The following is a 27854-nucleotide window of genomic DNA, read 5'->3' on the forward strand; positions in this document are numbered from 1 at the left end:
TTAAGTCTATTGATGTGGTGAATAACATTTATTGATTTCCGTATGTTGAACCATCCTTGCATCCCAGCATAGGCTGGTATCATGGATTAAAAAGACAAATCCAACAATATGCTGCCTCCAGGAGACACATCTGATTGGAAAAGACATACACAGGCTGAAGGTGAAAGGATGGGAAAAAATATACCACGCACACAGTTCTCGTAAGCAAGCAGGAGTGGCCATCCTCATATCGAATAAAATCGACTTCAAGACTAAGTTAATCAAAAGGGATAAAGAAGGTCATTATATACTGTTAAAAGGATCCATTCACCAACAAGACATAACAATTATCAATATTTATGCACCAAACAATGGTGCTGCGACATTCATAAAACAAACTCTCCTCAAGTTCAAGAATCAAATAGACCACAACACAATAATTATGGGTGACTTCAACACTCCTCTTTCACCGTTGGACAGATCCTCCAAACAAAAATTGAATAAAGAAACTATAGAACTCAATATCACAATCAACAACCTAGACTTAACTGACATATATAGAATATATCAACCATCATCAAATGGATATACCTTTTTCTCAGCAGCACATGGATCCTTCTCAAAAATAGACCATATATTATGCCATAGGGCAACCCTCAGTAAATATAAAGGGGTGGAGATAATACCATGCATTTTATCTGATCATAATGGAATGAAACTGGAAATCAATGATAAAAGAAGGAAGGAAAAATCCTACATCACATGGAAAATGAACAATATGTTACTGAATGATCAATGGGTTACAGAAGACATAAAGGAGGAAATTAAAAAATTCTTAGAGATAAATGAAAATACAGACACAACATATCGGAATCTATGGGACACAATGAAAGCAGTTTTAAGAGGAAAATTCATCGCCTGGTGGTCATCCCTCAAAAAAAGAAAAAACCAACAAATAAATGAGCTCACACTTCATCTCAAAGCCCTAGAAAAGGAAGAGAAAAACAACAGCAAATGTAGCAGAAGACTAGAAATAATTAAAATTAGAGCGGAAATCAATGAAATTGAAACAAAAGAAACTATTGAAAAAATTAACAAAACTAAAAGTTGGTTCTTCGAAAAAATAAATAAGATCGACAGACCTTTAGCCATGCTAACGAAGAGAAGAAGAGAGAGAACTCAAATTACTAACATACGGGATGAAAAAGGCAATATTACAACAGATCCTACAGAAATACAGAAGACAATTAGAAATTATTTTGAAAACCTATATTCCAACAAAATAGAAGATAGTGAAGACATCGATAAATTTCTTAAGTCATATGATTTGCCCAGACTGAGTCAGGAGGATACACACAATTTGAATAGACCAATATCAATGGATGAAATTGAAGAAGCCATCAAAAGACTACCAACCAAGAAAAGCCCAGGACCGGATGGATATACAGCGGAGTTTTACAAAACCTTTAAAGAAGAATTAAAACCAATACTTTTCAAGTTATTTCAGGAAATAGAAAAAGAGGGAGCTCTTCCAAATTCATTCTATGAGGCCAACATCACCCTGATTCCGAAACCAGACAAAGACGCCTCAAAGAAAGAAAACTACAGACCAATATCTCTAATGAACCTAGATGCAAAAATCCTCAATAAAATTCTGGCAAATCGAATACAAAAACACATCAAAAAAATTGTGCACCATGACCAAGTAGGATTCATTTATTTATTGTTGTTTCTATGACTCACAGTACACCTTTGCTAGGCAGTCGGTTCTGGAATTCTTGTGCTAATTAGCCAAGATGGTGACAGATTCCTGTCAGCTTCTGGGTTTTTTTTGATTCATTACTTCCCGTTTCTTTCTCACACTATTCCAGTTTGTCTTTTGTCCCAAGTACTACTGAAACTATTGGTAACTATTTGCCAAATTTAATGGACATTTTATGTCAACCCCTATCTTATTTGATGTCTCTGTTGCATCTGACTCTTTTAAACTCATTATTCTGTTAGCTTCATTAGCCCCACTCACTTTTGATTCTTCTTTTAACGTCTATTAATTTGTTATAAGTCTCCTTATTCATGGCCTTCTCTCTCTCTCTCTCTCTCTCTCTCTCTCTCTCTCTCTCTCTCTTCACAAAAGTTGTTCTTCCTCAGTTATTCAGCCTTGATACCATACTCCTTTCTGTACATGCTTTAGCCTCAGGTGGTCTTATTCTTTCATTGCTCAGATCTGCAAAATCACACCTCGATGCTTGTTGGAAAACTACACCTGGATGTTCCACTGGCATCCTGATCCCAATAAGTTCAAAACCAAGTTCATTTTCTTTCCTCTAAAAGTCACTCTGCTCCTACATCCTCTATTTCCATGCTACCCAAATTTTAAATTCCATTGGCATCCTTCCTTTACTCCTTCCTTCACTCCTCAGTGCACATTAGAATCACTTTGTGAACTTTTTTAATGAGTCTTAACCTTAGCCATTAAGTTTCAAAATAGCTCAGCTACAGCCCTGGCAGATGAATTCTGAAAACACACCCCAGGTACTTTTAGAAGTTTGCACCTTTGTGAAGGACCACTCATTCGCATTCTCATCAGTTGCCTAGCTCTGCTAATTTTAACTCCTAGATATTTCTGAATCTGTGTCTTCCTTTCTGTGTGTGATTTTTGCTTCTGTCAGTACATGTCCATGTTAAAGGAAGGTAGTAAAGCCAGAAATCATATTTTTGGTGCTTCTGTGTTTTCTATTTGGTTTGCTGCTGTCAAACAGAGATTTGGTTTTCCCAAATCTTAGGTTCTGTGCCAGATCACTAGTTTCATGAGCACTGAGAGACAAAATAAATACACAAGGTGAGTCTTTCATGGTGCAGATTTAGGAGGTAAGGATTAAATCTAAAACCAACAGTGAGTCTGTGACACCCACCTCATAGCATATGTAACTGATTTTGACATAGATAACAGCTCCCTCGCTGGGCTTGTGCTACAGGGTTTTTTTTCCTTTTCTGATTTTGGGTGTTTTGTTTGTTTGTTACTCATTTCTGAAGACCAAATATAGGGTCAAATCTCTTTGCACTTAGACCTATTTTTTAAGCATCCCACTGCCTACATTGATCTGCTGTAAGTAGCTTCAGTGGTTTCTCTTTCCTGTAACTGAATCCAGGATAACATACAAACCAGGCTTAAGTGGGAAACAATTTGGTTTTGGAATAAGGAATTTTCTCATCTACTCAACCTTGTTTCTTCTCCTTTGTATCTGCTCTGTGGCTTCCTTTATATTTGCTGAGGCAGGTTTGTAGATGCCAGTGAAACCTGGAAGCACCAGCTCTACACTGTGATTAACATTGATTGGACTTGGAAACATGTATGAACCTCACTGAAGTATTCCAGTTCCCTAAAACAATAACCAGATTCCTCATGATTATGGTTCATTTCAGGAAATTGTGTGTGATGTTCTGGGTTTATTGGGCAATGATAACCCCAATAAGCCAGAAATCCTGCATTTTTTTTAAAAAACATTTCCTCTGCCAAACACTGTGCCACTGTGCGGATGGCATTAATGTCCGGGAATCTATTTTCCAGTGGGAATATCTGAGAGACTTTTGTTCCTCCTTTCTTCTGGCTGGGGTTTTCTTTGTATTTGGAAGCCCTAATACATGCTTTCCAATATTAGCCCTTTAACACGATACAGAATCTTTTTGGCTCAGAAAAGTCTTTAAATTAAACAAAAGTTGACATGATTAGAATTACTCGGTTATGCCAACAGTCTCTTAACAAATGTTTTTTAATATTTGGATTTGACTGTAATGCAAGTTTTCCAAGAACTCTATCTTTGTTCTGTTTCTAATAATGTTCTAAATGACCCTTCAAGTTTGTAAGATTGTAGTGTTTGCAATTTTTTTTGAAAATTTACATAGTCACATACCAATTTGGGAGACGATAAGTACTAGCCAGGATGACATGTTGGGAAACAGAATGGACTACAATTACAAATGAGATCCAGTTTTCTGATAGATTTTCTTACTCCTTATATGTTATCACATTGAACACATATGCCATATTGAATATGTAAGAATAAATAAGAATTATACACATATGAGAATATGTAAACCCTAGAACTTGATATTCTACTTTTGTATTTATCCAACAGATCCTTCCTTCTTAATATACTAAAATGGTAAAGAACAAACAATTGTCACCAATAATTGTGATGCTTTTACTTCACAGTGAAGAACTTTGTTAATTTGGATTTGGATTTTGGTGTGCCTGTGTTATTGTAAGCCATCCACCTCTGGAGACTCATTGTCTGGATTAAGGAAATTTATGACCACGGGCATAGTTGAAAGCACTTCTCTCGGTTTTAGTATTTCTGTATTTCAAACACTAGATACAAGAGATGAATAGGACAGTTCTTTGTTTGAAGGAATGTGAACTGTAATCAGAGAAAAGATAAACAAATAAATGGAATGAGGCATAAATAATTAATGATTATAATCTTTTGTGAGCTTCCTGAAAGCCAGTTTAGTGCTTAGTACTTCAAGTTCAACTCCTAGTTGAGACTCAAGATAAGTGAACTTAAGGAACTCTAGTACAATAATATATAGCTAGTAGTAGAACTAGACTTGGATACAGGTCTGTTTTATCTAAAGCTTTGCTTTCATCCTGTATCAGTTATATGTTCTATAGAAAAGGGAGGTACAAAGTTGAGGGGAGGTTGAACCTCTTAGCCTAGGAATTGACAGTTGAAACAAAAACTGAGGAGAGATAGATAAATAGAAGTTTTGGAGAAATTTGAATAAGTATGACATTTTACAAGATGTTCACTATGACAGGCAGATACAATTAATGTGTCCATTCATTCCATAGATAATTGTTGAATGCATGGTTCCTTCCAGCAATTATTCTAAGTACTAGAAATACAACAGAGTGAATAAATGAGGTGTGGTAGGAGGTAAAGGTAGAAATCAGTCCACAGACAGAGCAGACTTCTGTGACAATAAGTTTTCTATTAGTATATACAAGTTTTATATTAATATACCTCGGCCAAAGAAAAATTAAAGACTGTATAGTGAACACATTTTGGGGAGACAGAGGCTTTGTCTGTCCTGTTTATGACAGTAGCCAGAGTGCCTGGAGCAGTACTGTGAATGCAGAAGGTAGTTGATCAATATCTGTGTCATGTGTGAATAGATTGCTTAGCAATTAGAAACTGCTTAAAGACTTTGGGAATATCTCTTCACCTTCCTGCATCAAAAATAATTTACTGAAATGATAAAATGAGCGGATCTCAACCTCATTTCCCTGAAGCATTGTTACTGATCCCCTTTGAGTTCCTAATTTACACATTTTTAGAAAACTCTTCCAATTATAATACGATCAAATATACCTTTATTTTTCATCTGAAGACATTTTAAAAACAGAATTTCTGGCTTCCTGGGGTTATCCTAGTGATACAATCTGTGTCTCTCCTCATCTGACCCCTTCCTTTCACCAGCTAGGTTCTGATTGGTCCCAATATCCTCACTGTAGGAGATCCCAAAATATTAGCCCTTCAAAGTGACATTTCTTTCTCTAACTTTTCTCATTCAGTTTCCTTCTTCCTTGGAATCAAGGTAAAGGAAGTCTATACCCACTTCACTCTGAGTCCATTCAGTATTTTATCTTAGACTTTTCTAGCCTGAACTCTGTCTGGTCTCTAGCAATAATGACTACTTTTCTGCATCTGCTTCTATATTCCAAGTTCAGTTTTAGGCATTTTCTCCCACATTTTAGCTAAGCATAATACTAATGTTAAATATTTCATTAAATTTACTGTCAGGTCATGCAACTAAGGACTGAAAAGATTAGATAATTAACCCCCACAATCATAAGGTCTCTCAGTAGGTGAGTGAACTGGAATTTAAACCCTGTATGCTAAATTCCAAACTCTGAAATATCATTTCCATTTCTATAGATATGTATCCAGCCTCTCAGCCATCCAACAACAATCTGTTGCCTGTGTCAGTCACTAGACATACAAATGGAAACAAGTCAGATTTCTCACAAGTAGTGCAGTCTAGTGGGGCAGGATAGAAGCATTTACAAATAACTTTAATATAGCATGGCAGTTGCTATTGAATCTGACCTCCTCAATTATGAACTCAGTCAATGTGGGCAATGTCTTTGACTTTGTATTTCTCTGATGTAAAGTGAGCATATTAATAACCTATTTCAAAGGGTTTTATGAGGATTGAATGAGACAACAGATGTAAAACACTTGGAAACAGTCTCTGACACATGAAATTGTTCATTAAATAACAGCTCTAACTCGATTTGCACAAAATGCAATGAGATCACAAAGGAGGGCTGCCTAGTCCTTCCTGGAGAGTGGTTGCAGAGGTGAAGGAAAGCAAGGGACGTAAGAAGGTCAGGGAATGCTTTTCAGGGGCCATTACATCTGAGCTAAGACATAAGTTTATAGTAGGAGTTGTGGTTTATAGGGTGAGGGTAAAGAATCATTTTTCCAGGCATGGTGGTGCATGTCTGTGACTTGGGAGGCTGAGTCAAGAAGACTGCAAGTTCAAGACCAGCTTCAGCAATTTAGTGAAGCCCTAAGCAACTTAGCAAGACACTGTCTCAAAATAAAAAGATCTGGAGATATTGCTCTCTGGTTAAGCACCCATGAGTTCAATTCCTGGTACAAAAGAAAGAGAAGAGAAAATCATTTCAATCAAAGACAGCTTGAGCAAGGGTATGTGGATTAGAATTTGCATTGAGTCTGCACAAAGTCTCAGAGGTAGCTGGTAGAATATTTGAATGTTTGCCAAGTTCTACATTGTAGAAAGTACTATAGTCCATATTGCAGGATTTAAAGTTGTTCCTCTATTCAGACTATGGTTGTTGTGGGTAAAGGTTATTGAATAGTTGTAGGTAATTGGTCAGTTCTCTTCTGAATGGCTTTTAAAGCTATAAGGAAGCCAAAGGTCTATGGAAGATTGGAGTTGGGAAGCCCAGAAAAGAGGTTTTTATAAAGTGTCCCACATAGGAAGGATGAGAGCATTTGTACCAGAATAGAGCAGGAAATAAGGAAATAGGGTCAACCTAAGAAGTATTAAGGAGGTTAAAAAAAATTGGAATTTAAAAAAGCAAGTGAGGAATAATTCCTGTTTTGGCTGAAGTTGTTTATGGCATGTGGTGGTACCACCAACAGAGGGAGAACAAGGAGGTATCCAGTTTAGAGATGGAGTTCTGTATTGAAAATACTGAGTGTCTGATATAGGTTGAAGTTTAGTATGTGAGTCTGGGCTGGGAATATGGATTTCTGGATAATTGCTAGCATCCAATGGGCAAGAGCCTGTTCAGGCAGAGATTGGGAAAGGAGTGGACAGAGAGAACCCTAGATGTGCCAAAATGGTCTTCAATTTTGCTAGTCAGATGTCTTTTACCTTTGATGGAGAAAATGTGTGCTAACAATCCAGCCCTCCTATATTCCCTACTTAAACAAGTTAATGACCCAGAGAGGAAGAGAAGGAGGAAAACACAGTTTTGTTTTCAATCTTTTTTATAGTTGTAGATGGACAGCATGCCTTTATTTAATTTATTTTTTTGTATGTGATGCTGAGGATCGAACCCAGTGACTCACACATGCTAGGCAAATGCTCTGCCACTGAGCTATAGTGCCCGCCCGAAAATACAGTTTTTATAAAGAGAAAAAAAAGGCTTGGAGAATTGGCAATCTTACTGCATGAATGGTAGTAAGAGTATGTTTTCCTGAGTTAAACATGAATTTGGCCAAAGTTTTGTGTTTCATATATCTGCTTTTCACGTTTCTCTGAAGACTACCTTAAGACCTTCACAATGCTACAGATAGGGAAGGTGGCCCAACTTTGGTGTCAGATCAGGATATCAATTGCAAATCTGCTACTTATATTTGTAGACCCTTCAGCAAATTAGTACCTTATTTGCACCTTAACTTCCTCACCTATAAGAGGGTAATAATGGCTATTTCACTGACTTGTTCTAAGGATTAAATTAAATTATAGGTAAAAAGCATTTTGCATGCAGCAGATGTCCCATAATTATTGGTTCCTATACAACTTTCACCATTACTGTCATTCTTTGTTATTTTTTCAGAAATTTGGATTTTAATTAGGATAAACTTCTTTTTACAATTCTCCGAAAGAAAATCTTAATCATAGGCCTCTCATGTCAGTATTTTGATGTCTCCAAAATATATGCAGAACCTATGCCAATTAAGGTGGATAAGAGGATTTTCAAACTTCAGCTAATATGTTTTAAAATTGTTATAATGTTTCATTAGCAGTGTAATTCTCTAAATAATGCCTGCCTCTTTCTCTCTCTTTCTCTCTCTGTCTCATTTCAGCCTGTGAGGTTGAAGCTGGGAAAGTATACCAAGTCTCCTCTAAAGAGCACATGCAGCCTTTCAAAGAAAACATGGAGCAATTTATTATTCAAGGTAAATTGCAAAGAGATGTGGTGTTTTCCTCCCTTTTTAGCAGAAATATTGAAGGCACTTTTTAAAAAATACACATTGGTTTAAAAGGGGTTATATTGACATTACAAAAAAAAAAAAACAGATTCATGAGTCTGTTTAATCATAGAGGTGTGAGAGGCTAGCAATTTGCTAAACATGCTACTCTCTAAAGAAATTATTTTTTTCATGACAGTAAATATGCTTGATAATAGTTAATATAGCTTGTATTTTTAAAGACATTAAAAATTATCTTCTTTCTGTTATAGAATATTAGATATTCTTTTAACTATGCTTATGACCTCAGTTCAATCTGGTATTTATTTGGTGTGTCAAAACATTGTACCCAAAGAACAAAGCATACTGATGTTTTTCAACTCTTCAGAACATTATTTGCTATTTTTCTTAGAATACACTAATACCTCTGGATATTTAACACTTTTCTTCAAGGGAGCTTAAAAACTTTATAAATATTATCTCATTGATGCTTCTTACATTCCTACGAGATAAGCAGGAATGGAAAAATTCAGAAGATACTAAAGAAACATTTTCTTTTTAAGAGGGAAAAGATCTATTAAAAGTCCTGCTGTTTGAATTGAAACTTACAATTATATCAAAGCATTTACTACTCAAAACATTTCTACTTTGGAATGTTACATCTCTTCTGAAGATCAGATTTGTATCATGCCATGCTCTGGGAAAGTTCTTGCTCTTTCAGGAATTCTCCTGGAGGCTGACATGGCATGAAACTGAGGCCAAGTAGCACTCTGAAGATTGGCTCCATCCTCTGCATATTAGGCTATGGTTTTTAATAGTTTGTTCAAGTGTCATTAATGATGATTTACAATGAATGAGTCATGTTACCATTTTGTTAAACGTAAGCACAGCTTTTTTTAGATGGGAAAATACTATTTAATCATTTAAGATAATCATGAAGATTGAAACAGAACTCTGTTGAGATTCATATTCAAAGTGATTGTCATTTTCAAATTCAGTGCTCCTCATGACCTAGAGTGGAAACTACACTGAGTTCTGAAGAGTCCTTGAACCCAAATCGTTAGTCCTTAAGTTACCTACCAAGAGAACACTATATACTGATTGCATTCTTAGTAGTGAAATAAAACTAAGTCTTGACTTTTCCATCCAGTGTAATTTTAGGATCAAGAATATGTAACTTAAAAAAAAAATAGATAACTTAAAAATATATATATAGGTAAAAGCATAAAATTAATTTGTGTTTTTTTGAGAAGTTATTCTAGGAAATGTTTTAAAAGAAGCAAGCATTTGCTGAGTTTAATGTCTAAAATGTAAAGAAGTGATACATTTATTGTTCACATTATATATGACTTATTACGTGATATTTTGAATCTGTAGTTTATAGACCAGACATTTAAATTGGTTTCATCACTTAATATCAGTCATTTTTAAAGCATGAATAGCAATCTACTTAGAATTTAGGAATTATGCTTATAAACCAAGATGATCAGCCATAAGTATTTTCTTTGATGATAATTTATGATGAGGGGCTGGGGATGTGGCTCAAGTGCTAGCGCGCTTGCCTGGTATGCGTGCGGCCCAGGTTCGATCCTCAGCACCACATACAAACAAAGATGTTGTGTCCGCTGAAAACTAAAAAATAAATATTAAAAAAAATTATAATGATACAACACCCTTGGGATTTGTCTAATGGTTCACTTGTGGGGAAAACAGGACTACCAGTTTTAGTCACACTAAATGGACAAACATCTCTTTAGATTTTAATGATCTTCCAAGATTTACTTAACCTCCTTACTATGAAATTCAGATACCTTTAAGTTTATACTTTTGTATGTTAAATGAAAACATTACTATTGTAAGGGTAATAAAATACTTCTAAGTATTGAACACGTCACCTTTTTGCCTTTAAGTTATACAAGATGAGTCTTTCTTCATTGTTCTTCTTTCATCACTTTCAACTGCTTTTTTATTTCTTCTCTAGTCTTATTCAAGTGTTCTGTGATTATTTGTTCATGAAAAAATTTGGGGGCGGGGACTGGAGGATATGGCTCAATGGTAGAGTGCATGCCTGGGTTTGAACCCCAGCATCACACACAAAAAAATTTTTATCACATATGCAGTTGTTATAGTTAAAGCTTGGTCCCAGAGTTTCATAAACTGACTTCCAGACCACTCACGTATAATCGAATCAAGGCTTTATTGAAGCACACCAGTGGCGGCTGACCAGAACATAAAACCGCTCCCCTGATCAGCCCCGAACAATTGCAAGGGCACTCCTTATAAGCCTGAAAACCGCAAAATGGATGTTCAGGGGGTCTAGCCAATGCAAGCAAGCCAGATTACAAAAGCGGGACAGTGCAGTCAAGCGGAGGGAAGCCTAACCAATCACAGTTAGCCCAGTCACCCCAGTTACAGAAACAGAGCCCCATTACCCTAGTAACAGAAACAATACCCCATTAGGTAGTTCCGTGTTCTTAAAGGTTTCTATAGCAAAAGGAAAAGAACATCCTTCCCCAGTCATGACTCTTCTACTTGGCATGGTTGTTTTACAGGATGAAGTCATAAAACAAAATGGAGTCACATTTGCTTCTACTACCACACAGGCATTGTTTTGAATATGGCTTATAGGGGTGAATAAGAAAATGTTTTTTTCTTAGTAGATCTTACATTCTACAATATCTAAAAGAGAATAACAATACAAACCACAGGCAAAAAATCCTTTGGAAACACTTATGTAGATCAAAAATGTGTCAAAAAATGTGAAACAATAAGTGACCAGCTTTGAGAATAGTTGTTTTTGAACCTATGTTCATTGACATATAGTGAAAACAATAGATTTCAAAATGTGTTTCTCTTATGATAAATTTTTTTAAATGTAACAATTTTTACTCTAGATTTCTTCTAATTACCAGGAAAAAAATTCTTAAAATCAAATTTATAAACCAAAGAAGATGCCACTTTAGTAAAAATAATATATGCCAATTCTTTGCTCATAAATAAGCTTTTATCAATAATAAATAGCATTCTTACATCAATCTTTGTTCAAATTAACTTAGAGGCATATTCATATATTCATGTTTTTATATATCTAATCACTGTCTTTGGTGGAAAGGAGGGATATTGGGGATTGAACCCTGGGGAGATTAACCTCTAAGATATATCCTCAGTTCTTTCTATCTTATTATTATTTGGGGGACAGTGTCTCTCTAAATTGCTGAGGCTAACCTTAAATTTGTAATCTTTCAGCCTTGGTTTCCCAAGTCTCTGAGATTGTAGGCATGCGTTGCCACGCCCACTTCAAAGTCATTCTTTTTTTTTTTTCAGGGGACAGTAGGCACCAGGGATTGAACTCAGGGGCACTTGACCACTGAGCCACATCCCAAGCCCTATTTTGTATTTTTTTTTTTTATTATTATCATTAGAGACAGGGTCACACTGAGTTGCTTAGCACCTCACTAAATTGCTGGGGCTGGCTTTGAACTTGTTATCCTCCTGTCTCCGCCTCCCGAGCTGCTGGGATTACAGGTGTGCGCCAACTCCGGCCTCAAAGTCTTTTTTAAGGTGACTCATTCTTAAAATCTAAAATGTCGGGCTCCCACTGTATCAATCTTCACAAGTTGCTTGTCACCCCCTGGTTATTTTGCCCAGCCAGACTGCAGCAGCTAAGGCCATCATGAGGTAAGCATCCTGCTTGACCATCTGCTCCCTCAGTGATGTCCTGCTTCACTACAGGAACAAAAGCAACAGCACCAAGCAACTCCGGACTGAAACTGTGGAAAGATGTGACAGAGAATGGGAGAGCAGTGACTGAGATTGGGAGTCTATGATGACTTCATGGCTGTTGCATGCTTGCTGCCTGGGAATGTTTCTGTACAAGGATATAAGATGCCCAGTTGTGGTAACACCCCACCAGAAGAAGCTCTCTGCAAAGTCTTACCAGCATTAACCTTGATCTCAGGCACATAGCTCCCAGGGATAGAGGTATTCTGAGCATGCAAGATAACTACAATGTTTCACCACCACTGCTACTCCTGAGCCTGACTGCTGAAGGATAACTTTGGACAATGGGCTTCTGAGTGCTGCACAAAGCTCCTAGCATTGCGTATTGCAACTATGGAAAAGCTACATGTTTCTAGTCCTGTACCTTTCTTAAGCACAAAGAATAGTGCTTCTATAGTCTTTAACTTGATTATGAGACATGCATAAATATTCTCCATCAGAGAGCAGTGCTCCACCTGATACCAGCTATCTACAGATCTATGTGTGTGTATTTTTCTCAACTCCCCATCACCTCTCTCAGATACCACAAATTTGGTCATGCTGGTCATAGCAGTTGGTGGCCCATACAGATCTAGACACAGGGTAACTTCAATGACTAAATGAGGGGACATGTCTGAAGACACATCAAAGAAACAAAAGGTGAGGAGGTGAGGAACAAACATATAGTCAAGTGTAAAAACATTGGATATACTAGATCCATAGAAAAGAAACATTTTGTTACTGTGTTTAAAGATGTGCTTAAATCAAGATGTAGCTCTGTGAGGAAGGCACAGTTGTTACAATTTATAGAAATTGTTGCAGGAACAAAAGCATTAGCACTAAACAACCCAGAACTGAAACTATTTGCCAAAATAAAACTTTCCTCATTATATGCTGATTATTTCAGGTAGTTTGTCACACTGATATAAAGCTAACATAACCAGATATAAAAAAAGAGAAGTTAAACCCAAGGTTGACATCATTTTAAATGGAGAAAAAACAGAAAACACTGCCTATAAAAAGTAGAACAAGACAGGGATGCAAACTTTCACTAATTCTATTTAACATAGTCTTTGAAACTCTAGCCAGAGCAATTAGACAAAAGAAGTAAATCAAAGGAATATGACTAGAAAAATCAGGGCTCAAACCATCCCTATTTTTGATGATCACACACACACACACACAAAAAGAAAAAATAAAAAAAATTCTACCAGAAATCTTCTAGAACCTATAAATAAATTTAGAAAAATAGCAAGATATAAAATTTACAGTCATAATTCAATTGCATTTCTGTAAAACATATGTTGTTGTTGGACTGCAAATAGTGCAACCATTCTTTACAGAAGTATGGAGAATCCTCAAAAAACTAGGAAAGGAACCACCATTTGACCGAGTTATTCCATTCTTCAGCAGATATCCAAAGCAGTTAAAATCAGCATGTTACAAGTGACACAGCTATATTAATGTTTATACCTGCCCATGTCACAATAGCTAAACTATGGAGCCAACCTAGATGCCCATCAAAAAAATTATAATGTACATACATAATGTAATATTACTCAGCCATAAAAATGAAAGACTGTATGACATTTGCAGGACAATAGATGGATCTGGAGAGTACAATGCTAAATTAAATAAATAAAAATTTCGAAACGAAATACTGGCAAATCACATATAAAATCATACTAAAGGGAAAGTGCACCATGATCAAGTGGGGTTTATCTGAGGCATGCAAGTTTGTTTCAACATATGGCAATCAGTAAATGTAATTCATCACATCAACAGATTAAAGACAAGAAGCACCATTTATTCAATGGATACAGAAAAAGACATGTCACAAAATACAGCATCCATTGATACTCAAACCCCAGAAGAATTAGGGATACTAGGAACATATCTCAACATTGTAAAAGCTATATACATTAAACCCTAGGCTAGCATCATCCTCAATGGAGAAAAAAACTAAAAACACTGCCTATAAAAACTGAAACAAGGCAAGGATACAATCTTTAAGGACACTATTCAACATAGTCCTTGAAACCCTAGCCAGACCAATTAAGTAAAAGAAAGAAATTAAATGGATATGAATAGGAAAAGAAGAACTCAGACAATCTCTATTTCCTAACAACATGATTCTATATTTAGAAGACATAAAGAGTTATACCAAAAAGCTTCTAAAACTCATAAACTAATTCAGCAAATTGCAGTGTATAAAATTAACACCCATACATCAATTGTGTTCCTGTACACCAATGATAAATCAGGTCAAGGAGAAATCAGGAAAACAATACCTTCACAATAGCCTCAAAAATAAAATAAAATACATGGGATTCAATCAAACAAAAGAGGTGAAGATCTCTACAATGAAAACTGAAGAATACTAAAGAAAGAAATTGAAGAACTCAGAAAATGCAAAGATCTCCCATATTCATAGAAAGGAAGAATTAATATTGCCAAAATGGCCATATTACTAAAAACATTATACAGGTTTAATGCATTTCCTATTAAAATCCCAATGACATTCTTCAAAGAAATAGAAAAAAGCAGTTATGAAAATCATTTGGAATAATAAGATGCCCAGAATAGCCAAGTCAATTTATAGCAAGAAAAGTGAAGCAGGAGGCATGATAATACCAGACATTAAATTATACTACAGAGCTACACTAACAAAAGCAGCATGGTACTGGCACAAAAATGACAGGCATTAGACCAGAGTCCCCTCACCTACTAGAAAAAAAAGTAGGCCCAACTCTCCATTATGTTGGCTTATGAACTGACTTCCTTAACAAGACTCCTAAAACACAAGAAGTAAAATCAAGAATCAGTAAACGGGATGGTATCAAATTAAAAAGTTTCTTCACAGTCAAAGAAATAATCAAGAATGTGAACAGAGAGCCTACAGAATGGGAGCATATCTGCACCTCTGATAAAGCTTTCATATCCAGGATATACAAATAACTGAAAACACTTGACAACAAACTCAAATAACCCAATCAATAATAGGCAAAGAAACTGGACAAGACCTTCATGTAAGAAATACAACTGGTTAAATAATATATGAAAAAAAAAATGTTCAGCATCTCTAGCAATTTCGGAAATGCAAATTAAAACTACACTGAGATTTCATTTCACTCCAATCAGAATGGCAATTATCAATAATACAAATTACAATAAATAAAAAAAAATCTAAAATGTCTTGAACAATTCATAAGGCAGACTATTCTAATACTGGCCAACTTTTTTTTATTATTATTATTATTGCATTAGCTCCCACAGCATAACAGAAACATCTCTTAACCTTGTAATTCAGCTATTGTGTGGTCTGTGGACCACATTCTAGCAATCTTTGTGTATTTCATCTAGCCCCCAAACCTACTGATTCATCCTAATTTTCCCTGCCTGCCCTACTAGTTCTACTCAAGCCAAAATTTCATGGATTCTGTTAAAATACCCACTCCTTTTGAATGTCCCTCTTTTCTACTCTAAAATAGGTGACTTTAGAAGATTAAGCCCTATTGCTTTAAGGCATTAAGTATTTATAAAGTGTAGATTTGTTCTGTCCTTGGGAGAATATACTCACTCAAATAATGTTCTGATCTCTACCCAGCTTTATGTTCTTTATAACACTGATCATTGTGTGTAATTGCATTAAGTATTTATTCCTTAACAATATGAGCTTCATTGACAGAGCAGCTTTGCTCTACTTCTCCCTGTGTTCCTGCAGAGTGATGCGAGCATGTAGTACTCTAAATCTTTTTAACCAAACAAAAGGACAGCAGTCCTCCCTAAGCTCACCTCTTTATCTCTGTCTAAAAGCAAGAGAACTTTTGCTTTGGAGTTAGAGAGTGCCTTACAGTGAAACGTGACTGGTGTCACCTTTAACTCAGGACTACTGATCAGCCATTGAAATTTGTTTCTACTCACTAATGCTGTAAGATTTCCTATGCAAATTTAGCTTTTTCAGTTTCTGAGATAATTCATATTGTCTCCTCTCAAGCTTCCACTTTCCTCTACTGAGTGCCTGTGACTATAATGACAACCTCCCTTCACACTTCATTGACAAAGGCTTACATAAAAGCTTCCCCCATGCCTTCCCACCAGTACATCTCCAGACCAGCATCTTCTAAACCCCTGCTTCCTACATATCTCTCACTACAGTCAAGAAAAATCCTGCCCTCATCAACAACAAATCTTCTACGTGTGCTCTGGACCTGAGATTTCTGATTTTATATAGAAATACACTTTTGCATGTACTTGTCTGTCCTCAGCAATAGCATTTTTTTTCTTCTCAGCTTGAATTTTGTTGTTGTTTTTGATACCACTCAGATGTACTTTTGTCTTAAAGAACATAAAACTACAGGAAGTTATATACCTATGCAAAGGGCAAGCCTTTTTAGTGCCTGTGATACTTGCTTTTCAGAGATTTGACTTAGGAGTGGGAGAATTCAAATGAAAGAAAGTAAAAAGTACTATGCAAAGGAGGGAACTCATGAGTAAACTTAGTATTTGCATTGTGGGGAGAACTGAGTGGTTCTCTATTCTTCTGTGAATTTAGAAGACACTGGTGCCCTGGATTGGAATGAGCAGAGAAACCCCAGGGACCAGGCAATGTGGACTTAAGTATTCCTGGCTAAGGAAATTGGGCTTCCTGGTGTCTTGGGGAGCATAAGATTAGAGATTTAAAAGGTTAAACTGGCAACAATGCAAAAGGACTAAATGGTGGCAGTTTGGACTTTGACTTAAGAGACCATGTATAAGACTCTTATCGTAAAACATTGGAGAAATGTGTGGCCCTATGCTAAGGAAGATGTGATGGTTTTGACATGTCTTTTAGAAAGAGGCAGCATTTCAGGTAGGGGTCTGCTTAGGGTCAGCTGTTGCTAGGAGTAAGGGCCAGAGTAACTAAGGAAGGGCTGCTGTAGTTGCAGCTGTGAGGAACAGAAACAGGGATTCTAGACCAGAAGAAGGCCTTGTTGTTAATGCTGGCAGGGAGCAGCGAGTCATAAGATATCTTTAAGACCTGGTGTCTCCTTTCATTTGGGCATGATGTGTCCCCCTCACCTCCAAGGCCCTTATCCTGGCTGCCTATGGGATCTATCTTCTGCCTCAATTTCAACTCTAAATGTTCTTGCATTGTCTCACGTGTGATGTTCTGGGTACACCTAATATCCAAACCATAACAAGAACCAAGATGAAAATGCATGAATTTGTTATCACATGCTTGTATTTAGAAGGGTGTTGAACCTCGAGTCTTAGATATACAATCTTTAATATTAGCAATACTATACCTAAAATGAAAAGAAAGCACTTTGGGGTTTCTGTTTTGTCCCTGGTCAGCAGAACTCTCTCTGCTTCCTGATGGCCATGCCCTCAGCTGCTTTCCTCTGCTATGCCTTTCCATCAGTGAAAGCAGTGATAATTAATTGTACCAAAGAGTGAGAAGTCTACAGGAGTGAGGATCTTCTGTCAGAAACTGTACCCAGGACATCCTATAAGCAATGTTTCATATTCAGGGTAAGTGTGTTTGGTGTTGCTTTTATTTCTTTTTTCTAAAAATGTAAGAACTTTTTCAGTTAACATATCATTAAAAACTTTTTTCATTAAAGAGAGGAATTTGACTTTTTTAGGCGATCTTTCATTGACCACTTGAAATTGAAACAAAAGCTTAATTGTCTTTTAAGCAATTGCTCTGTATTCACTATCAGTGTGATAATAACTATTGAGACTTGATACTATTTTCGCTATGCTAAAAAATTCACCAAAATTTACTTAAACTCAATGTGATTTCAATTTTTTAACTTCTTATGGCAGTCTAGACAATTATGATTATCTCTTTCTCAATGAGGAAAAAATCTCAGAGAGCTCATTACTTGACTAAAATCACACAGTAAAGGAGAAGCTATACTATAGTTTAATTTAAAAATTATACTACTGTAGTAAGAGCCCCATTTCATGTAAAACATTCAGCTAACGTCAAAAGTTCACCAATAACAGAACTGGAAAATGGAAACACTTAGGGATCAGTGCAATATTGTGCAGACACCATGCACCAGACAAAGCTCTATCCCCTAGTGCATTGACAAATGAGGATTCTATTTTAGATTCTCTTGTACCTTTCATGTCACTCTTAACATTTGAGAAGGATGACTATGAAATGACTCTTCTGAAAATAAACTTTACCCTGATTTCTCTCTGTGAGTTAGATTTCTGTTTGCTACAATCATTCATTCTGCAACTGTGGGTGAGGATTGACTAAAGAGCCTCTGAAGAGTGGGAGCTTTTAACAGCTGGGCAGTGTGTTTCTATTTGGATGGTCCTGCTGACACATCATACTAAATATCTCTACAGTGTGTTCCATGCTGTATCTTCAATGAGTGATTGCTATTTCCACTCCAGCTCTTCAGTTCTTGTGCTCTCCTTTGTTCCTAATGTTATAAAGGACATTGCCACCCATGTGATTATCCAACATAGAGAGCTTGGTCTTATGCTTTATTTCTTTTTCTTAAAATATCATGTAAGAACTTTTTCAGTTAAAGTATCATTAAAAAATTTTTGTATGAATGATGATAATATTTAAATAATGCATGCATTTATTACAAAATCCAGACACATATAGCAGAATGTAAGTCTCCTTACTGTTCTTTTCCTCTGTTTTAACCACTGATATGTCACATTTGTATCCTCTCAGAGAAAATAGGCATAAACATGTGTGCATATATTCATATACATTTTCATATACACATTTTATGAATGGTAGTGTGTTTTGTATGATCTGCCTCTTTAATTTTTATTTTGAAATATTTTGTATTTAGGTATGTTTCATATTTATTACACATAATATAGAGAAGCATGTATGTTTGTGCATATATATACACACACATACACATATACTTACAAGATAAAATTTGTATATGTTTATATTCATTATATGTAACACAAATTAAGTGTAACATTATTTATATGATATAGTTGATTCTTATCATTTGTTGTAGTTCTATTTTATAAAGTTGCTGTGAATACTGAATTAGTGAATAATGAACCATTGCTTCTTGCAGGGTTAGTTTCCTGCAAGTGTGATGTCACATATTTGTCAATCATTCTATACATAAACTTGTATTATGTGTATTTATGTTTAAGACACCTTACATAATATATATTATTAATTCCTAACGTTGAACTCAGGATCAACAACAGTGTGTGACTCATGCCTGATTTATTCAACACATGCATATTTTGCCTGTGAGGTGTGTCATAGCTTTCTTACATTTAGGAACACTGGATAGCTTGCTCTTTAACACAATACTTCCTGGACAACCTAAATCATGAAAAGACCAAATTAAACAAACAAAAAACATGCAAAAATGCAAAAAATGAAGCATTGAGTAGATGAGGGAAAGAAACCTTGTTTACAGTGTGTTTACTGAAATAAGAAGGTAGGGTGTCACCTTGTTCAGCCTCAGCTGAGAGAATGCTGATTTATTTAACAAAAATAGTATTATGTCATAGATGAGTATATATGTTATGGCCTAAATGAGGTCTGAAATTATAATGAAATCAGCAGTCCTACATACTCAGCTCAAGGAATAGAACATGAAAACTATCTTCAACTCTTCTGTTATTCTTTTCCCAGTCTTATGCCTGTGTTTTCCTTTGGAGATGACCCCTATCCTGAATTTCGCATTTATCATTTCTGTGCTTTCTCCTTACAGTTTTTTCCCAAAAGTGTAAATTGTAACCAATTTGTTGTTTTGATTTATGAGTTTATGAACTTTGTATAAGTAGAAATATAAACATAATCTTCTGCATCTTGTTTCTTTTCCTCCACTGAAAATCATTTTTGAGATTCTTCTGTTTATTTATATGATTCTATTTTTTAAAATTCTTATTCTTTGCAGCACTGTAAAATACCATAATCTTCCTTCCTCTTCTTTTCATTTCATATCCATTATGGAAAATATTTAGCTGAACATTTGTGTTCACAAACCCTAGTGTGTGTGTAAACTCCTTTGCGGTACATACCTAGGAAAGGATTTCCTGGCATAGGGTATATGAATCTTCAGGCCATCAACATCAAACCAAAATGTTTTAAAAGTAATTAGTTTCAGTCTACACTTATACCAGCACAGTTCCAGTTGTGTAAGAACTTGCTGGTACTTGATTCTTAGATTTAATTTTTTAAATCCCTATCTACTCTTTAAGATAGTATTCTACTCAGTTTTTAATTTTCATTTGCCTGATCATTTATGAGAATTAATGTATTATCACATGTTTATATTTGTTTCCTTGTCGATGAAATATCTTTTTGAGTCTTTGGCTATTTTTCTATCAATGTGTCTTTTACTTACTATTTGAAAAGTCTTTAGATATTTAGGATATAAAACATACAAACACTTCTCCCACTTTGGAGCTTTGCATTTAATTTTCCTCTGCTGACTTGATAAATAGAGGTTTTTTATTTCTCTATAGTTATATTTATCAACATTTTCCTTGATGATACATAATTTTTGCCTCATTTAAGGAATTCTTGTCTACTATAAGTATATATCTGTTTCCTCTATTTTCTTGTAAAATTTTTAATAATTTTTTTTTCACATTTAATCCTTCATTTCTTTTGAAATAGAGTTCCCCCATGGTCTGTGACACAAATCAATAATTTTTTTTTTTTTTGTCAGATGTTTTAGTTGTTCAGTACCATATGTTGAATAAGCCATCTTTTCTCTGTTAATAGGCAGGCCATTTCTATCATGTAGTCTCTTCTCATTGTTTTCCTGGATTTTCTCCACACTATTGCATTGTTTATCCTCATAACAAAACCTGTTACTGCCATATTTATTATAGCCTTCTAATTAGTCTTGAAATGTGCAAAGTTTAAATCCATCCCTTCTTTAGGAGAGTTATGCTTCTTGGAAAGTTATCAATTTCACACACACACACACTATATATATATGTATGTATGTATATATATATATATATATATATATATATATATATATATATATACACATTAGGATTTTTTTTAGTTCTTCATTTCTTTTTTATTATTTTTATTTGTTTTAATTAGTTATATATGACAGAAGAATGCATTTATGCACTTTGATATATCAAACATAGATGGGATATAGTTTCTCATTTTTCTGAGTGTACATGTTGTAGAATCAAATTCACAATAGCTAAACTATGGGATCAACCTAAGTGTCCTTCAATAGATGAATAGATAAAGAAAATGTGATATATATATATATATATATTTTTTTTTTTCCAGTGGAATATTATTCAGCTTTAAATAAGAATGAAATTATGGCATTTGCCAGTAAATGGGTGGAGTTGGAGAATATCATCTGTTAGGATTTGGACACAATTATTTTTTAGAGTCCATAAAACTGACATGTTTATGATAGCAAGAATTTATATCTATGAGCATGATAAAGATTGATTTATCTTGTCTCTTGATGACTATCTAAAAAGCTTTACAATTTTATTAAGGTCTTTACTTTTTTTGCAGATTTATTACCAAAGTCTTTTTTTTCTGCTATATTTTGTGAATCACACTTTTTTTTTGAAAATCTAGAAAATTTATATAATTTTTGTAGAAAGAATTGCAACCTGTTAGTGTGCTGGACTCTCTTATTAATATATTAATTTGGGGCTTTGTTTCTTTTTTATTCCATTCCTCTCTTCTGGCCATATTTCTCTGGCTTCTCCCTGCATAGACAGGAAGAGTGGAAATATCATTTTGCAAAAGGGCATGATTAGAGGGTTACAAATAATTATTTTGGCCATCTTTGTATTTTAATACAATTCTTTTCTTCTTGTGTCTACAGTATACAGTTGTTTTGATGTGTGCCTTCATAGTAAAATGATTACTACAGTCAAATAGTTAACTTGTAGTTAACATCATTTCACATAGTTACATTTGGAGTGGTGGTCAAAGTATCTAAACGTGACCTTCTTAGTAAATTTTCAGTATATGAAACAGTATCATCATCTCTTGTCTTCATATTGTACCTGGATCCCTTATTCATCCTGCATAACTGCAGCGATGTACTTTTGACTTTAGTCTCCACATTTTCCCCACCCCTGACCCCTGACCTTTCTACTCTGTTTCTGTATATATGAAACAGGTTTGGGGGTTTAGTTTTGTCCTTTTTTAGATACTACATATAAATGACATCATACAGAATTTTTTTCCCATGAACCCAATTCTTTACAAAAGTCTTAAGTTGCTATTTTTAGTTCCTTCCAATTAATGCAAGTCCTTAGACTATTTTAACATGAGTATTACCTATTTCTATGCTATTCTCTTCCAGTATTTTATTTTTATTTTATATTTTATGACTCCCAAAATAAAGAAGTATTATTGTCTTATATATTCACTTTTTGCTTTAAGCTTAACCAATCCCATTTTTTGCTCACCATTTCTTCAAATTCTGCCTGCTTTCTAATATTATTTTACTACTCCAAAGTCAATCCTTTAAAAGTTACTTTCGCGTGAACTCTAGGTTGTAAATTACTTTTGTCTGTGTTGAAATATCTTCATATCACACTTAGTTTTGAGAGTAGATTTGCTAATTATGAAATTCTGAGTTCAAAGTAAATTCCTTTCAGCCGTCTGGAGGCCTTGATCCTTCTTCCTCTTTGCATTGACAACTAGAATGGACCCAACTTTTTGTTTCTTTGTTTCTTTTTTTTTTTTTTTTTTTTTAATTTTTTATTGGTTGTTCACAACATTACAAAGCTCTTGACATATCATATTTCATACATTAGATTGAAGTGGGTTATGAACCCCCAATTTTATCCCAAATGCAGATTGCAGAATCACATCGGTTACACATCCACAATTTTACATAATGCCCTATTAGTAATTGTTGTATTCTGCTACCTTTCCTATCCCCTACTATCCCCCCTCCCCTCCCCTCCCAACTTCTCTCTCTACCCCATCTACTGTAGTTCATTTCTCTCCTTGTTTATTTTCCCATTCCCCTCACAACCTCTTATATGTAATTTTGTATAGCAATGAGGGTCTCCCTCCATTTCCATGCAATTTCCCTTTTCTCTCCCTTTCCCTCCCATCTCATGTCTCTGTTTAAAGTTAATCTTTTCTTCCTGCTCTCCCTCCCTACTCTGTTCATAGTTGCTCTCATTATATCAAAGAAGACATTTGGTATTTGTTTTTTAGGGATTGGCTAGCTTCACTAAGCATAATCTGTTCTAGTGCCATCCATTTCCCTGAAAATTCTATGATTTTGTCATTTTTTATTGCTGCATAGTACTCCATTGTGTATAGATGCCACATTTTTTTTATCCATTCATCTATTGAAGGGCATCTGGGTTGGTTCCACAGTCTAGCTATTGTGAATTGTGCTGCTATGAACATCGATGTGGCAGTATCCCTGTAGCATGCTTTTTTAAGGTCTTCAGGGAATAGTCCGAGAAGGGCAATAGCTGGGTCAAATGGTGGTTCCATTCCCAGCTTTCCCAGGAATCTCCAAACTGCTTTCCAAATTGGCCGCACCAATTTGCAGTCCCACCAGCAATGTACAAGTGTACCCTTTTCTCCACATCCTCGCCAGCACTTGTTGTTGTTTGACTTCATAGTGGCTGCCAATCTTACTGGGGTGAGATGGTATCTTAGGGTGGTTTTGATTTGCATTTCTCTAACTGCTAGAGATGGAGAGCATTTTTTCATGTACTTGTTGATTGATTGTATATCCTCCTCTGAGAAGTGTCTGTTCAGGTCCTTGGCCCATTTGTTGATTGGGTTATTTGTTATCTTATTGTCTAATTTTTTGAGTTCTTTGTATACTCTGGATATTAGGGCTCTATCTGAGGTGTGAGGAGTAAAAATTTGTTCCCAGGATGTAGGCTCCCTATTTACCTCTCTTATTGTTTCTTTTGCTGAGAAAAAACTTTTAAGTTTAATTAAGTCCCATTTGTTGATTCTAGTTGTTAACTCTTGTGCTATGGGTGTCCTATTAAGGAATTTGGAGCCCGACCCCACAATCTGTAGGTCGGAGCCAACTTTTTCTTCTATCAGACGCAGAGTTTCTGATTTGATATCAAGCTCCTTGATCCATTTTGAGTTAACTTTTGTGCATGGCGAGAGAAAGGGATTCAGTTTCATTTTGTTGCATATGGATTTCCAGTTTTCCCAACACCATTTGTTAAAGATGCTATCCTTCCTCCATTGCATGCTTATAGCCCCTTTATCAAATATAAGATAGTTGTAGCTTTGTGGATTAGTCTCTGTGTCCTCTATTTTATACCATTGGTCTACCCGTCTGTTTTGGTACCAGTACCATGCTGTTTTTGTCACTATTGCTCTGTAATATAGTTTGAAATCTGGTATTGCTATACCGCCTGATTCACACTTTCTGCTTAGAATTGCTTTTGCTATTCTGGGTCTTTTATTTTTCCATATGAATTTCATGATTGCTTTATCTATTTCTACAAGAAATGCCGTTGGGATTTTGATTGGCATTGCATTAAATCTATAGAGAACTTTTGGTAATATCGCCATTTTGATGATGTTAGTTCTGCCTATCCATGAACAGGGTATATTTTTCCATCTTCTAAGATCTTCTTCTACTTCTCTCTTTAGGGTTCTGTAGTTTTCATTGTATAAATCTTTCACTTCTTTTGTTAGGTTGATTCCCAAGTATTTTATTTTTTTTGAGGATATTGTGAATGGAGTGTTTTTCCTCATTTCCATTTCAGAAGTTTTGTCGCTGATATACAGAAATGCCTTTGATTTATGCGTGTTGATTTTATATCCTGCCACTTTGCTGAATTCATTTATTAGTTCTAGTAGTTTCTTTGTAGACCCTTTTGGGTCTTCTAGGTATAGAATCATGTCATCTGCAAATAGTGATAATTTAAGTTCTTCTTTTCCAATTTTTATGCCTTTAATTTCTTTCGTCTGTCTAATTGCTCTGGCCAGTGTTTCGAGAACTATATTGAATAGAAGTGGAGATAAAGGGCATCCCTGTCTTGTTCCGGATTTTAGAGGGAATGCCTTCAACTTTTGTCCATTCAGAATAATGCTAGCCTGAGGCTTAGCATAGATAGCTTTTACAATGTCAAGGTAAGTTCCTGTTATCCCTAGTTTTTCTAATGTTTTGAACATAAAGGGATGCTGTACTTTGTCAAATGCTTTCTCTGCATCTATCGAGATGATCATATGGTTCTTATCTTTAAGTCTATTGATGTGGTGAATAACATTTATTGATTTCCGTATGTTGAACCATCCTTGCATCCCAGGGATGAATCCTACTTGATCATGGTGCACTATTTTTTTGATGTGTTTTTGTATTCGATTCGCCAGAATTTTATTGAGGATTTTTGCATCTAGGTTCATTAGAGATATTGGTCTGTAGTTTTCTTTCTTTGAGGTGTCTTTGTCTGGTTTCGGAATCAGGGTGATGTTGGCCTCATAGAATGAATGTGGAAGAGCTCCCTCTTTTTCTATTTCCTGAAATAACTTGAAAAGTATTGGTATTAATTCTTCTTTAAAGGTTTTGTAAAACTCCGCTGTATACCCATCCGGTCCTGGACTTTTCTTGGTTGGTAGTCTTTTGATGGTTTCTTCAATTTCATCCATTGAAATTGGTCTGTTCAGATTGTGTGTATCCTCCTGACTCAGTCTGGGCAAATCATATGACTTAAGAAATTTATCGATGTCTTCACTATCCTCTATTTTATTGGAATATAGGTTTTCAAAATAATTTCTGATTGTCTTCTGTATTTCTGTAGCATCTGTTGTGATATTGCCTTTTTCATCCCGTATGTTAGTAATTTGAGTTCTCTCTCTTCTTCTCTTCGTTAGCGTGGCTAAAGGTCTGTCGATCTTATTTATTTTTTCGAAGAACCAACTTTTAGTTTTGTTAATTTTTTCAATAGTTTCTTTTGTTTCAATTTCATTGATTTCTGCTCTGATTTTAATTATTTCTTGCCTTCTGCTACATTTGCTGTTGTTTTGTTCTTCCTTTTCTAGGGCTTTGAGTTGGAGTGTGAGCTCATTTATTTGTTGGTTTCTTCTTTTTTTGAGGAATGACCACCAGGCGATGAATTTTCCTCTTAAAACTGCTTTCATTGTGTCCCATAGATTCCGATATGTTGTGTCTGTATTTTCGTTTATCTCTAAGAATTTTTTGATTTCCTCCTTTATGTCTTCTATAACCCATTGATCATTCAGTAATATATTGTTCATTTTCCATGTGATGTAGGATTTTTCCTTCCTTCTTTTATCATTGATTTCCAGTTTCATTCCATTATGATCAGATAAAATGCATGGTATTATCTCCACCCCTTTATATTTACTGAGGGTTGCCCTATGGCATAATATATGGTCTATTTTTGAGAAGGATCCATGTGCTGCTGAGAAAAAAGTATAGCCATTTGATGATGGTTGATATATTCTATATAAGTCAGTTAAGTCTAGGTTATTGATTGTGGTATTGAGATCTATAGTTTCTTTATTCAACTTTTGTTTGGAGGATCTGTCCAATGGTGAGAGTGGTGTGTTGAAGTCTCCCATAATTATTGTGTTGTGGTCTATTTGATTCTTGAATTTGAGAAGAATTTTTTTTATGAATGTCGCAGCACCATTATTTGGTGCGTAAATATTGATAATTGTTATGTCTTGTTGGTGAATGGTTCCTTTTAACAGTATATAATGACCTTCTTTATCCCTTTTGATTAACTTAGTCTTGAAGTCGATTTTATTCGATATGAGGATGGCCACCCCTGCTTGCTTGCGAGGACCGTGTGCGTGGTATATTTTTTCCCATCCTTTCACCTTTAGCCTGTGAATGTCTTTTCCAATCAGATGTGTCTCCTGGAGGCAGCATATTGTTGGGTTTGTTTTTTTAATCCATGATACCAGCCTATGTCGCTTTATTGGAGAGTTTAAGCCATTAACATTCAGAGTTACTATTGATATATGGTTTGAACTTCCATCCATGATTGATTGTTTATCCTTTTTTTTTTTAAAAAAAAAAAAAATTTAGTTTGTTTCACCATGGTTGTCTTTCCCCTCGCCCTCTGTCTTTACTGAGGCACTTCCCACTGATGGTTTTGGTTATTGTTTTTCATTTCTTCTTCATGTAGTGTTTTGCTCAAAATGCTTTGCAATGCTGGTTTTCTGGCTACAAATTCTTTTAACTTTTGTTTATCATGAAAGATTTTTATTTCGTTGTCATACCTGAAGCTTAATTTTGCTGGATACAGGATTCTTGGTTGGCATCCATTGTCTTTCAGTGTTTGAAATACATTGTTCCATGACCTTCTTGCTTTCAGTGTCTGTGCTGAAAAATCTGTTGTTAACCGTATTGGTTTACCCCTAAATGTAATCTGTCTCCTTTCCCTTGTAGCTTTTAATATTTTCTCTTTGTTCTGTATATTGGATATCTTCATAACAATGTGTCTTGGCGTTGGTCTACTGTGATTTTGTGTGCTCGGTGTCCTGTATGCATCTACAATTTGTACATCTGTTTCCTTTTTTATTTCTGGGAAGTTTTCTGTAATTATTTCATCCAGCAGGTTACTCATTCCCTTGGTTTGAATCTCTGTACCTTCTTCTATCCCGATGACTCGTAAGTTTGGTTTCTTCATGTTATCCCATAACTCTTGGATGTTTGTCTCGTGATTTTTTACCAGCCTTTCTGA

General features: G+C 35.3%; 1 protein-coding gene across 1 annotated transcript in view; it reads left to right on the forward strand.

The window, feature by feature from the left end:
* FMN2 (formin 2) overlaps window positions 1-27854 on the forward strand; it is a 372575-nt gene that overhangs the window by 256488 nt on the left and 88233 nt on the right. The window contains exon 14 of the mRNA XM_081299099.1: window positions 8328-8420. Coding sequence (XP_081155225.1) covers window positions 8328-8420 — 93 coding nt within the window. The remainder of the gene's footprint in view (window positions 1-8327; window positions 8421-27854) is intronic.

This window comes from Spermophilus citellus, assembly GCF_964194105.1.
Source record: "Spermophilus citellus genome assembly, chromosome: 6".
Classification (NCBI taxonomy): Eukaryota; Metazoa; Chordata; class Mammalia; order Rodentia; family Sciuridae; genus Spermophilus; species Spermophilus citellus.